Source organism: Marmota marmota, unplaced genomic scaffold (genome assembly GCF_001458135.2).
Source record: "Marmota marmota marmota unplaced genomic scaffold, marMar, whole genome shotgun sequence".
In the NCBI taxonomy this organism is placed as follows: Eukaryota; Metazoa; Chordata; class Mammalia; order Rodentia; family Sciuridae; genus Marmota; species Marmota marmota.
The window spans coordinates 20,779,828-20,794,451 of NW_026000082.1; the positions used below are offsets into that span (position 1 = coordinate 20,779,828).

The 14,624-nt window shown below is 42.6% G+C and overlaps 1 protein-coding gene and 2 pseudogenes across 1 annotated transcript; all 3 read left to right on the forward strand.

Annotated features, from left to right (window-relative positions):
- LOC125610376 overlaps positions 1-1,112 on the forward strand; it is a 14,100-nt pseudogene extending 12,988 nt beyond the window's left edge.
- A 52-nt stretch (positions 1,113-1,164) lies between these two features.
- On the forward strand, positions 1,165-2,865 carry LOC125610377 (Kruppel-like factor 18). The gene is made up of 2 exons (XM_048782695.1): positions 1,165-2,218; positions 2,690-2,865. The coding sequence occupies exons 1-2, from the start codon at positions 1,165-1,167 to the stop codon at positions 2,863-2,865; spliced, it is 1,230 nt and encodes a 409-aa protein (XP_048638652.1).
- Positions 2,866-8,735: 5,870 nt separating this feature from the next.
- Positions 8,736-10,752, forward strand: LOC125610378 (annotated as a pseudogene).
- The last annotated feature ends 3,872 nt before the right edge of the window (positions 10,753-14,624 follow it).

Here is a 14,624-nt window from a genome sequence, read left to right on the forward strand (position 1 = left end):
CTGTGTGAGGCACTGGGTTTGATCTTCAGCACCACATAAAAAGACAGTGCATCTTACTGATTCTGATAAGTACTCTGGTTTACACCTCTGTAAATGGTTTTTCTCTTTTCCTTATTTTTTCTTTTTCTGTGTGTGTGTGTGTATACTGGGGATTGAACCCAGGGGCACTTTACCAGTAAGCTATGTCTCCTGTCCTTTTTATTTTTTATTTTGAGACAAGGTCTCCCTAAGTTCAAGGCTGGCCGTGAACTTGAAATTCTCCTGTCTCAGCCTCTGGAGTCCACCTGGCCCAAGTCACTTCACTAATTTTTAAAATGGTATTAATCATGACTCCCATATCCTGGAGTCATGGTAGGAATGAAATGAGATGAGAAATGTGAAAGTTCATTCATTTAACTGAGTCCCTAATAAGATGTTTGGGAAGGGAGAGCATCCTTGGAAAAGCCTCTGGGATGAGCACTCGGCAGGAGAAGACAGGCTATTCGGTAGGAAGAGCATAGGAGGAGTTTGCATTTTAGAGATGTTAATCTGACTGTGTGGAGACTGTACCAGCTTGAGGCAGTTTCAGGCTTCAAGGCATGAGATGATGGTGGAATGGGCTAGATAGTGTCAGTAGGGATGGGGAAGAGTTTGTGGAATTGGGATTAAAGTTGGGATAGACTCTTACCTTTTCTTCTTTTTTTTTTTTTCCTTTTTCAGGATCCCACAACTGAAGATCTCATTTCATCATGTAATAGCAAAGAGATGAACTCCTTCTTCCAGACAATTGAGGAAATTGAGGAGCTTCTCCAGGTCTTCACTGAATCTTATAAGGACATGGAAAAAATGTCAGCAGTACCAGAGCCACAGCTCTATATGCCTCTGACCATCTCTGGTGAGGGCAGACTTCATGAGTCCACCCAGAGTCAATCAATGCCTTCCTCGAGGCCTTCAATGGAGACTTCTGTATGTTCTAACATCCCTGGAATGGTCCTCACCCAGCAGATTCCTCCTAGTGAAGCCCTTGATACACTCCTTGGAGAACTAAGTGGGACTTTGTCCATGAACCCAAAAATGACATCCTTTGATCAGATAAAATCCTCAGCAGAATTCCAGATGATGAATATCGCTGATACCCCAGAGACATCACTCATTGATTGCCAGAAAACTACTGTCACTGCAAGCATGATGACAATCTCTAGTGAAGTTAGCCAAAAGAAGACATTAATAGGTAATCAGACTCTCAGTGAGATCCAGATGACAGCCCTGTGCGGAGGACAGATGATGACCCTCAGTGAGAATCAGACTCTCTATGGAAGCCAACCAACAACTCTTAAAAGGGGCCATGTGATGACCTTCAGGGGTATTCAGACTCTGATTGAGGACTATTCCATGACTTCCAGTGGTGACCAGACCCTCTGTGGGGGTCAGATGACAATGGCAAGTAGTAATCAGATCCTTTATAGGTGTCAGATGACAACCCCTAGTGGTGACCAGACCTACTATGGGGGTCCGATGGCAAATCTCAATAGTAACCAGACCCTCTATGGGGGTCAGATGACAACCCCAGGTGGTGACCAGACCTTTTATGGGAGTCAGATGGCAACCCCAGGTGGTGACCAGACCTTTTATGGGAGTCAGATGGCAACCCCCAGTGGTGACCAGACCCTCTATGGGGGTCAGATGGCAACCCCCGGTGATGACCAGACCCTCTACGGGGGTCAGATGGCAACCCCAGGTGGTGACCAGACCCTCTACGGGAGTCAGATGGCAACCCCCGGTGCTGACCAGACCCTCTTCCGGGGTCAGATGGCAACCCCCGGTGCTGACCAGACCCTCTACGGGGGTCAGATGGCAACCCCCGGTGCTGACCAGACCCTCTACGGCGGTCAGATGGCAACCCCCGGTGGTGACCAGACCCTCTACGGCGATCAGATGGCAATCCCCGGTGCTGGTGACGAGACCCTCTATGGCGATCAGATGGCAATCCCTGGTGGTGACCAGACCCTCTACAGGGGTCAGATGATGCCCCATCAGTCCTCATCATTACCATACCCAGGATTCCTAAACGATTCAAGCTCCCCTTTGATTCAGGGACAATTCCCAGAAAATAAGACTCAGAGATATCAGTTTCAGAAAAATTCTGACATTCTGAAGCCCTATACCTGCACCTACCAGGACTGTGGGAAATCTTACACAAAGTTTTCCCACCTCCAAATCCATGAGCGCAAACACACTGGTAAGTGAGGGCCCCAGTGTTGGGGAGGGGCAAGTGGCTATAGATTTGTATTTTTACAAAACTATGGGATTGGTTGAGATTGTTGTCACCCCACCTCTTGGCCTGAGACTCTAGGCACTTACCACCAGGCCTGTCTTGGAGGCTCTTGCCTCTACCTTTCCTGGGACTGTCACTTCATGGAATACCTGGTAGGCATGGTAAACTGAAGATACCCCTTCCTTCACTCTTCCTACACCCCACTGACTTTCCTGTTAACCTCTACCTCCCTTCTATTTTATTTTTCTTTCTGTCCTTCACAGTTTTCCTCCAATTCATGTTGCCTATCAGCATTTCCACTTTCACCCCCCCCCCAGTGTCCTCTCGTCTGTCTCTCTCCCACCCCAACATGCTCGACATTTTCCTTCTTCACTTTCAAAATCCCTGCCCCACCTGACCCTGACGTATTAAAAGCCTCTCTTTTCTCTGTTTCAGGGGATAAGCCCTATATATGCAATGCGATGGGATGCACATGGAAATTCACCCGCTCAGATGAGCTCCGACGCCACAAAAGGAAGCACAGCGGAGAACGGCCCTACCTGTGCACCAGATGTTGTAAGACTTTTGCACGATCAGATCACCTAAAGCAACACGAAAGAGTCCACAGATAATTTTCACGATTGTGTATACCTAGAATTCTCTGTAAAACTTTTTTTTGGTACTCAGCACTGTGCTAGCATATAGTGGATTTGTAAAGTTTTTCATTTTTTTCCCTAAAGCACACAAGGAAAATATGTATGTATTTTCATATAGAAACTGGATAATACAAAATGGAATAAATAAAATCAGAAGTACTCTTCATTCACTCTCCTCTATAGAGTAACTGCTTTTTGTCAGTGTGCTGTAAGCCCTTCTAGATCTTTCTCTGCATTGGCCTCTGTGTGTGCACTTATAAAAATGTATTTAGCCAGGTGTGGTGGTGCATGCCTATAATCCCAGCAGCTTGAGAGGCTGAGGCAAACAAACAAACAAACAAAAAAACCCAAATATATTGTGAAAACTATCAATTCCTACAATAGATCAAAACCAACATGGAAATTGAACATGGTGGTACTTGTAACCCTAGCAACTCAAGAGGCTAAGACAGGAGGATTGCAAGTTCAGCCTCAGAAATTTAAAAACACTGTCTCAAAAAGGGCTAAGGATGTGGCTCAGTGATAAAGTACCCCTGGGTTTAGTCTCTAGTACCAACAAAACCGATCAATATGGAGCCAGAAAGTGAGAAGGGTGGGTAGTCTCATATTTGTATATCTGAAAACTGTGACACTCTCTGAAGTTCATTATGCAAAAATGCTTTTGATAATAGTATTAAAAGAATTCTGACAGCACACACACAAAAAAAAAATCAATAAAAAGTTGCTTTTTTCCAGCAATATGAATGTTGCCAATTAGTAATTTTCAGCTTCAGCTCCTTCAATGAGCCTCTGCGGCTAATGAACATTGTCTCTGGACAGATTAAATGAAAACCTCCCCCATTTTTTTTCTTTTTTTTTTAATATTTATTTTTTAGTTTTAGGTGGACACAATATCTTAATTTTTTACGTATGTGGTGCTGAGGATCGAACCCAGTGCCTCACACATGCTAGGTGAGCACTCTACCGCTGAGCCACAACCCCAGCCCCATATGAACCCTTTTTTTACCTTTAAAAGTTTCCTTTGCCCTAGCTCCCCTCCTTTAAAAAAAATTATAGATGGACACAATACCTTTATTTATTTTTATGTGGTGCTGAGGATCAAACCCAGTGCCTCACACATGCTAAGCGAGCACTCTAGCACTAAGCCCCTGCCCCAGCTATGCCCTAGCTTCCTTGGATACGCTTATCTGTCATAACACACATATATCCTGGATTATAATTGCCTGCTCATTTCCAACTAGACTCATTTTTCTTTAGAATCTCTTCTGCTACTCAGGGTGACATAATGTGGTGCCAGAAGTAGGATCCAAAGCGAGATCCTCTTTGAAAGAATCTGCAGCCCTTGGATTTGAGTGTGGTACCCACTTGAGGCCTGTGTGATTTCCTCTTCCTTGGCTCACCTTTTCTGCCCCACGTGTCTTCTCAGGATGAGCTGCTGCTTTTTGGTAGAAATTCCATGCCTTTATTTGGAATCTGGTTTGAATAAAACTGCCTTAATAAAGGAACTTGCAACCCTTCTGGGACTATAAAGGATTGATTTTTCCTGGCAAGTTCGATCCTCAGCACCACATAAAAAGACAGTGCATCTTACTGATTCTGATAAGTACTCTGGTTTACACCTCTGTAAATGGTTTTTCTCTTTTCCTTATTTTTTCTTTTTCTGTGTATGTGTGTGTATGAACATCTTTAAAGAGCTAAAATAAACCAGGTGAGGTAGTCCACGCCTATAATCCCAGCAGCTCAGAAGGCTGAGGCAGGAGGATTGCAAGTTGAAGGACAACTCCAGCAACTTAATGAGACTCCGTCTCAAAAAATAAATAAATAAAAATTAAAAAATTTTTAAAAGGCTGGGGATGCAGCTTAGTAGTAAAGCACCACTGGTTTCAAACAGCAAGATTAACTGGGCCCATTGAATTTTCTTTTGCTCTCAAGAGATGAATACAAAACAATGGGGTTTTCAATGGCTAAGGCTTGCCAGAACATTTTGCCTTTGGGGACTCCAGCTGGCTATTTGTTTAAACTTCATTGCCTATTGTCATGCACACTTAACCAATGGACACTTTACTCCAAGGATAATTTAGAGTTCAGATGACCTTTCATTCAAATTCCCTACGCTTGTTTTTTTTTTTCTTAGAACTAAATTAGAAGACCACAGCTATAAGGTTAAATAATCTCAATTGGCACATTGAGGTTTCAAAATGCAATTAGAACTCAAAAAACTGCTCACTGGGGGCTGGGGATGTGGCTCAAGCGGTAGCGCACTAGGCTGGCATGCGTGCGGCCCGGGTTCGATCCTCAGCATCACATACAAAGATGTTGTGTCCGCCGAAAACTAAAAATAAATATTAAAAAAAAAAAAATTCTCTCTCTGTCTCTTAAAAAAAAAAAAAAACTGCTCACTGCAAATTACCATTTCCAAGCTGGCTGAGACTGGTCTCCTGACCCTCCTCCTCCTCCCCTTCTTACAATTCCTTTTGTCTTCATCCTTACCTGGATGAACTCCTTTCCCAAACTCCGCAGCTACAAACCCAGCTACAAAGCCACCAACTCAGTTTTTAATAAGTGAAATTTCTAGGAAATTTCCAATAGGGAGAAATGAAAAGATTAAAAAGGTGTTATTCTGACATATTAAGGTAAAGACATTTGAAAAGTAGCAAGTGCAAAACAAACAAACAAAAAAAAAAAAAAAACACCACCTCAATCTTTGCAATGATTCTTAAAAAGAGGATAAAATTCCCATGTGAAAGACTCAAGGAAAGACAGTGTCCTTCAAAGACAAAAAATTTAGATCAGGATAATATTGGATAAATTTTAGATAACTCTTATGTTTTTAAGCCTCCCCATATGATTTAGTCACTTCATCACAGTTTTTTGATCTTTGTCCAATCCAGTATATTTTAATTGACTCCTAACTGCTTCATGAGCATTTTCTTATTGCTTCTGCTGATATGTCCAAGCTGGGGTGATCTGTATTCTGTTCTTGCAGAAGCCTGGATTGATAATTGTTCCTGAGATTTTTTTTTTTTTTTTTAACCCATCTTTCCCTGTTGACTGGGTTCTCCAAGATCTATTCTTTGAGTTCTGTTTTGACTTCCATCCAACACCCTGCTTGTGTAGTATCTCCGTGATGGAAAGTTCTAGGTAAAATCAAGGATGTGATCTATCCCACTCATTTCCTAAGGGGCACTTTGAAAAGCACATTCTTTCTGGAGTCCTAAAAGGGGAGCAGACCACAAAGCCCCAGTGCTGCAATTTTCCCTGCAACATTTGAGATTCTTCTGGATTCCGTCTACTGTCTCCTCCAGAGACACCAGTGTTCAATCCCTAAGTCTTTGAGGGATCAAAATGGCATTCTGAAAAAAAAAAATTTAATGTTAATTTAATGAAATATGAAATAATGTATATAAGTTATAGTTGCAGACATTAAAAATGAATACATGCAAAAATCCATCACCCTGTATCATGCAATCAGGTGCTAAGATGGCCAATTCAGATAATGCACCAAACGAAATGATAATCAGACGGCGCCCAGTGGTGCATACCTGTAATCTCAGCGGCTCAGGAGGCTGAAGCAGGAGGATAGCAAATTCAAAGCCAGCCTCAGCAACTTAGTGAGGCACTTAGCAACCCAGCAAGACCCTGCCTCTAATAAAACACAAAAAAGGAGATGGTTTGGTGGTTAAGTGTCCCTGGGTTCAATTCCCAGTACCAAAAAAAAAAAAAGGAGGGGGGGAACCCAGTTGATAATCAGCCTTTACTTAGGGCTACACAGTAAGAAATAAAAAGAGTGACGGGCTCTCTGAGGTTTTGTCTTTCCCTATGGAAAGATTTAAGGTAGAATTATCTAATTATCTTCAGGCCCCTGAACAAAAGGCTCCTCCTCCTCCTGCCTTTTAAAGAAAAGGGTTAGTTGGGGAAGGAAGAGAAAGGGATAAAAGTGGAAAAGTAATGAATCAGATGAGAGAAAGCCTTAGCCCAGGCTCCTATGTGAGCTTTCCATTGCTATGACAAAATAACTGAGATAAGAACCTCAAAGGAGGAAAGATTTATTTTGGCTGCATTTCAGGTTTTAGTTCATGATTGCTTGGCCCTGTTGCTCTTGGGCCTGTGGCAGCACAGTGCATCACGGAGCAAGCATATGACAGTGGAGGCTTGTTCACCCCACTGTGAACAGGAAGCAAAGAGAGAAATTGGAAGAGGCTAGGGTCCCAATATCCCCTTCAAGGGCACCCCCTCAGTGACCTAACTTCCTTCCATTTGGGGACATTCAAAATTCAAACTCTAGAAGGTCCCTAAGGACTTCTGAACAAAAGGCTCTTACCTTTTAAAGAAAATATTTTTGCAGATATTCATTTTTTTACTTTGTACATTATTTCATGTTTCAAAAATAACATTAAAATATTTTTTTCAGACTGCTGAGATCTGAATGGAGGAACTTGGGAATGGTAGGCCCATGGTGGGGGATACAGGACAGTTCTCTGGGTGGCCTTGAACTGACCTAATCTGTCCCCCTTGCAGTTCATAACTATAAAATGTGCTAGGAATGCAACATCCTCAGCAGGGAAATGGGTTAGATAGAGCAGGCTCTGTCACAGCATACCCTAGGAACAGGCTATACCTCAACACATTAGCCCAGCAAATCACTTGACTCCAGGGTATGAAATCCAGGATGGGCCATATTCCAAGATGCCTTGACTACAGTGCAAGTGGGCCACATGTGGTAGATATTCTGCCCACCCAGACATCTTTCCCAAGACTTTGATGATCAATTAGCAATGATTCCTAGGCTTCTCTTGTCCTTTTCTGCCTTTTTTTTTTTAATTGTGGTGTGGGGGATTGAACCCAAGGTCTTGTGCATGCAAGACAAACACTCTACTAACTGAACTATATCCCCAGCCCCCTTGCTGCCTATTTTTCAGTAATACATTTTGCTTCATATAATTTGTAGGTAGGTGGGTTCAGTTTCACTGGATTTAGTCAAGTTGGTAACCAGTGCACAGTGAACCTGTCATAGTTGGGACACTGAGCCCTTGGCTGCAGCTTCCCTCAGAAAATAAATCTGGTGTGGGGAAAGCGTAAGGCTTGCCCCAGGTAGTCTTATAATTACCTATGGTTGGGCTTAAAAGATCACACACATGATTTTGGCCTGGAACTGAACTCTTCAGCTCCATCCCTTGATCTTTCAAGATCTGAGCAAAAATTCCGAGGATACCCTATCATGGCCTCGAATGAGCCTGATGTTGAGGGGTTACGACCATAATTGGTTAATCAGTCTAAGGCAATATAGCATACCAAGGCCATGGTCAAAGTTTTTCTAAGGAGGAAAAGGAGGTCTGCCTGAAGAAAGGAATGTAGTAATGAGCTCCAACTGCTGCCAAGCAAGGGAGAGGTCCTATTGCTCATTCAAGTCTGCTCTAGAGACCAGCGTCTTAATGGATTTCTGGTTTGCCAATTCCATTGATCCGGGTGTTGGCAACTGCAGACTCTTCCTGGGATGGTGAACAGGAAGGCACGAGCTATGTGGTAAGTCAGCACTACTCAAGCCAAGAAGTTAGGGCTGGTATATTATGCCTCCAAAGGGACAATAGGAGTGGTATCCTTAATAATCTCAGTGGGTAAAGGGCAGGCAATGTACCACCTTTTCTAACTGAATGACCCTGACAAAATAACAATGTATTTGGTTGGAGTAAGGAAGACAACCACTACCATGTTGGCCAAAATAGCCCTAATAGTATATCCCATATCCCCTGTCCATTCTGGTTACCCCATCTCAATAGGAGACAGTTGGCATTTGGGGAGGTGTTTTGTTTCTGCAGAACATAGTTGTGGCAATGTATCACGTCCACATGAATAAGATCAGAACATTTGAGGTACGAGAAAGCCTTACCAAGCCAATACAATGGCTCAAAGGGTAAGTATCTCTTTAGGAATTTATTTGATTCAAAAGCCAAACAATGAGCTGGCGTTGTAACTCCGTGGTACAGCACTTGCCTAGCATGTGTGAAGAACTGGGCTCAATTCTCAGCACCAATATAAATTTAAAAAATAAATAGATAAAAATTCATTGATAGAAAAAAAAAAAAAAGCCAAACGGTGCCTCTGGCACAGCAGTGTTCTGACATAGACTCCAATCCATAAGCTGGGAGGTTGCTGAGACCTGTAAACAATGTGGATCCATAGCCCGCAGCGGGAGGGGCCCCCTCGTAATCCAATAGATTCATACCATGAAAAACTTCACAGGGGGTTATGTGAGAGCACTAGTAGTCAAATATGTCCACAAACCACTCACTGGCCCTCTTTTCTATTTATTCATGGTAGACCTGCCAAAAGCTAAATGTCTCTACAAAGAGATGTGATGCCCCTTCCTAGAATACACCCAGGAATTTCCCTGGATACTAGGTCCTGTGCCTTGGTTGTGTTAATGGCCTATTCATGTTGTCTGTGGGACAACAGAGGAACCTCGGTTTGGTTTTTCCGGTGTAAATTTTAATCACAGTTTATTTTTGAAAGGCAAGAGGTCCAGGTAAGATTGGTGAGCTCTCTGTTTCATTTTCAAGTTCACTGGAAGGAGATCTTGGCCAAGATCCCTTAGTCCTTGTTGGCAGTACCCTTTCCTGGACCTATAGGAGGGCATCATCAATATGACAGGTTGACGACTTTTTCCAGATCATATTGATGATAGAGACCCAGAGAATTTAGGTGACCTTGTAGGACAGTAGAGGTGTATTACAGCAAAACCCACACAAAGGAAAGTTGATCATAATCACCTGGATACAAGGTGGTATTGAAAAGGGCAATTGTGATATCAGTTTTTACATTCTATGTTTCCTTAATTTGGTCAGTAGCCTCTGTGACAATCCCCATATCAGGTTTCACCAGTACCACGGGGAGGACAGTGGCATAGGCTTTCTATAATCAATGGTAAATCTCCAGATACCAGCCAGACAGGGCTATTGAAAGGAAAAATAGTCTCATGAAGAATTTAGCCTCCTTGAAATGGGCAATGTGGGCCATTATTTATTTTTCTCCCTTAAGCAGCCACTATTGCATTTGGAAGACAATGGTTTCTGAGTGGGAGTATGCATGCCAATACAACTATAACAATAAAATATTCACAGGCTGTGGTTGTGGCTTCATGGTTGAAAAATTGCCTTAAGTAGAAGGCCCTGGGTTCAATTCCCAGCCCTGCAAAAATAAGAATAAAAAATAAAATAATAATAATATATTCAGGAGACTGGAGGAGGATGGGTCAAGCTCAGGAGACTGTGGGAAGGCTTTGGGAAACACCTGAGTACGTGGAAATTCCAGTGCCTGGTACCCAGGACCAAATCCATATCCCCCCAACTTCTGGTACCTTGGATGTTCCAATCCTAGGCACCCACCATATCCACCACTTTCAATCCAGCCTTTCCTCCTTGCCTCTGTCCCACTGCCTCAAAAGCTCCCCAAGGATGCCAGGTTTTCCTCCAGGTGGGTCCCCTTATCCTGTGCCATGGCCAATATATCCAGGACACCAACCCTCAGGTCCCCACCCTCTTCCATACCCACCGCCAGCCCCTGATATGCCTCCTGTGAACCCCATGGCTCCCAGCATGGTAGGCCCAGGAATGACAATGGACAAGAAGATGTGGAAGAAAATGAAGAAAGCTCATAAAAAGATGCACAAACACCAAGCACTCCTCCTCTTCCTCCTCCTCTTCCAGCAGTAACTCTGACTCAAGTCTCCCCAGTTCTGCTCTCCTGTCAAGCTTCAGCAACTGTGTTGTACTGGGGGGATTTAGCCCATGTGCTCCTCCATCCTGCCCCCATCTGAGCCTCACCCGAATGGCTAGGGAAGATGGGAAGAGGATTGTGATGAGCTAGCAAGGGCAGCCTTCTTTCTTTTAGGTAGATCTTATAGCTGAAGAGTTTAGCAGGGAAGCTGTTTTTCAAAGATGGCAAGACCTCTGAGCTAAATGCTGAAGACAAGTTTAAGTTCTGTAAAATGTGATCTTTTAAAACTTCCTTTTGTTGAGTCTGGGGTTGTGGCTCAGTGGTGGTTCACTTACCTCACATGTGTGAGGCACTGCGTTGGATCCTCAGCACAAGAAAGAAAGAGAGAAAGAGAGGAAGAAAAAGAGGAAGAGAGGAAGAAAGAAAGAAAGAAAGAGAAAGAGAGGAAGAAAGAGAGGAAGAGAAGAAGAAAGAAAGAAAGAAAGAAAGAAAGAAAGAAAGAAAGAAAGAAAGAAAGAAAGAAAGAAAGAAAGAAAGAAAGAAATGAGAAGAAGAAGAAGAAGAGAAGAGAGAAGAAGAGAGAAGAGAAGAAGAAAGAAAGAAAGAAAGAAAGAAAGAAAGAAAGAAAGAAAGAAAGAAAGAAAGAAAGAAAGAAAGAAAGAAAGAAATTGTGTCCTGCCGCAGTCTGGCTGGGCACAAAATCACGAGCCACTCAAGCAGAAACAAACTTTATTTCCAAAACTCCCTCGTCACGGCCTTCTCCCGGGACACACCACACCAACTGGAAATCCCTCCTCCGGAAATCCTTCCTCCTGCACTTCCCCAACCAATGGGAACCCTCGAGAGCTCCAAAGTAGCAGGCCAAGGCGGACAGCAGGGGTCTAATAGCCAATTGAATACACATCTTAACATAACCATTATCATCTCAATAGCTTGCTGGCGTCACCTCTCAACCAAAATGCCATGCGTCGTTCCTACTCGGCTATGGCTCTCAGCAGTGTCCATCTATAACTAAAGATCAATAGCAACCAAAACGAACAGGAATCCACAATAACCCCAAACAAAACTTTTCTACATGATAGACACATCTACACACTGAGGAAGTGGGTGAGAAACAAAGGAAATGTGAGATTGCACTTGGGTTTTACATTAAGTGCAACAACTATAAAAAGAAAAGATAATACAATTGTCCATCCTTATCCAGAGCTGATCTGCAGGACCATGAATTTTCAGACAAGGGGAGTCTATATTCCATTAATCTAAATATAAAAAATAGTAACATATCCTCCATCCATCCAAAAACCCTATTTTCCTCAAACTTCACTAAAACTTTTATATAACAATCTGCCAAGGATTTAACATTATATAAAGCACTAACCCCCCAATTTCATATTTATTTAAAACATAATGAATTCATTAATAGACATGGTAGTGTATAATACACAACGATACCGTGAAGTGGGGATGCCAATTACTTTCTCCTTTCACACCACAGCAAACATGCCGTGATTGCATTAGTTCTGAGTCCAGTAAAGAGTCAACACAGCCCAGTGCTGTGGCAAACACCTGTAATCCCAGAAGCTCAGGAACCTGAGATAGGAGGATCGCAAGTTCAAAGCTAGCCTCAGCAAAAGCGAGGCACTAAGCAACTCAGTGAGACCCTGTCTCTAAAGAAAACACAAAATAGAGCTGGAGATATGGCTCAATGGTTGAATGCCCCTGAGTTCAATCCCCAGTGCCAAAAAAAAAAAAAAAAGGTTAACACACAGTTGGCGCGTGGCACACGCCTGTAATCCCAGTAGCTTGGGCAGCTGAGGCAGGAGGATTGCAAGTTCAAGGCCAGTTGCAGCAATATAGTGAGACCCTCAGCAATGTAGGGAGACCATGTCTCAAAAAATAGAAAGGGCTGGGAAATATGGTTCTGTGGTAAAGCACCCCTGGGTTAAATCCCAGTATCTATTGTTGAAAGGTATTGAAATCTTTGAAAAGTGGGATCTTGTGGGAGGTCTTTGGGTCATTGGGAGCATTTCCTTCTAAGGGGATTCTGGGGCCCCAGTCCCTTTTGCTTCTAGTCATGAGGTGAGTGGTTTTGCTCTACTACATTTTCCTACCATGATGTGTTTCCTTGCTACAAGCCCAAAAGCAATGGGAGCAATTATGGACTGGAAACTCCAAAACTGAGCCAAAATAAACCCTTTTCCTTTATAAACTAATTGTGTTAGTTATTTCATTATTGTTTCTGACTAAAACAGAAATCAAATATAGACTTTAGTTAATAACGAACTATAGAAATGATCCCTGAAAGTATAGTCTTAGACTTTAGTTAATAAAACTTATCAATAGTGGGTTATTAATTATGTAGTGATGCTAAAAATAGGAGAAACCAAATGCAGAAGAAAACTCTCAATACTGTCTTCCCTATTTTTCTAAAACTTCTCTAAAAGTTTAAATAAAGTTTATTTAAGGGGGCTGGGATTGTGGCTCAGCGGTAGAGTGCTCGCCTAGCACAGGCGGGACCCGGGTTCATCCTCAGCACCACATAAAAATAAAGGCATTGTGTTGTGTCCATCTACACCTAAGAAATAAATGTTTAAAAAAAAGTTTATTTAAGTCCCCAAAAGAAAATAAAATAAGCCAGTAGGCCTAAGTATTTATCACAGCAACTGAGATAAACTCAACTAAAAGAAAAACCAACTTTCTCAAGATTATAGCATTGTTTCATAGCAAATGATTGCAAATGAGCTGAACATCTTTTAACAGAAGACTGATTAAATAAATATGGTATAGCCATAAAATGGAATTATATGCGTCAATATAAAAGATTCTAGTAGCTCTATATTTGCTGACATAAAACAATCTTGGAGATGTACCAATAAGTACAAACAGCAAGAGACCAATGGTGTGAATAATAAGCTAGTTATGTGCTGTAGGCAGAACAGGTCTGGGAGGCACAGAATGGAAAGTAGCACCATCCCCAGGGAGAGCCTTAGGAGGTGCAGGAGGAGTTTTCTCTTAATATTTTCTACCCTTTGAATTTTGTACTGTATGTATACATGCCCTATTTTTTAAAAAGTCTTTTAATGAAGCAAAGAAAAAGAAGAAGAAAAGGAAAAGGAAGAAAGATGAGAGTCGAGCTGGTTTATGTTTTATCTTAACACTTAGCACAAGTCAGAGTGTGGTGCAGGACAGGAGGTGTGAGTCAGCAAGCAAGAACTGAATAAGTGTGTGGAGAATGAGCAGATGAATGGCGAAGAGGAGAGTTGGAGGAAAGGAGCATTATTTTATGTGCAGGAGAGGCCTAGATGTGCCAGTGTTTTTTCTTTTTTTTTGTGTGTGTGTAGGGACAGGGGTTACCAGGGTTTGAACTCAGGGGCACTCGACCACTGAACCACATCCCCAGCCCTATTTTGTATTTTATTTAGGGACAGGGTCTCACTGGGTTGCTTAGTTCTTGTCATTGCTGAGGCTGGCTTTGAACTCATGACCCTCCTGCCTCGGCCTTCCAAGCTGCTGGGACTACAGGTATGTGCCACTGTGCCTGAGCTGTGCTGGTATTTGTTTTGTTTTGTTTTGTTTTTGCGGTGGTAGGGATCGAATCCAGGGTCTTGTGCATGCGAGGGAGGCACTCTACCAACTGAGCTATATTCCCAGTCCTGTGCCAGTATTTTCTAAGAGCCACTTTTACACACTATCCCTCTTATCCTTCCCCAACACACACACACACACACACACACACACACACACACACACACATTCTACATCCACTTAGGGCTCTGTTCTAAAGGCATCTCCTCTCCCTATTTTCGCAGAACCTAATATTCCCTCTAAGAACTCTCTTTCACCAGTTATAATGGCACATGCCTATAATCTCAGTGGTTCGGGAGGCTGATGCTGGAGGATTGCAAGTTCAAAGCCAGGCTCAGCGATTTAGCAAGATCCTAAGCAACTAAGAGAGAATCTGTATAAATAAAAAAATAAAAAGGGCTGGAATGAGGCTGGGGTTATAGCTCAGCAGTAGAGTG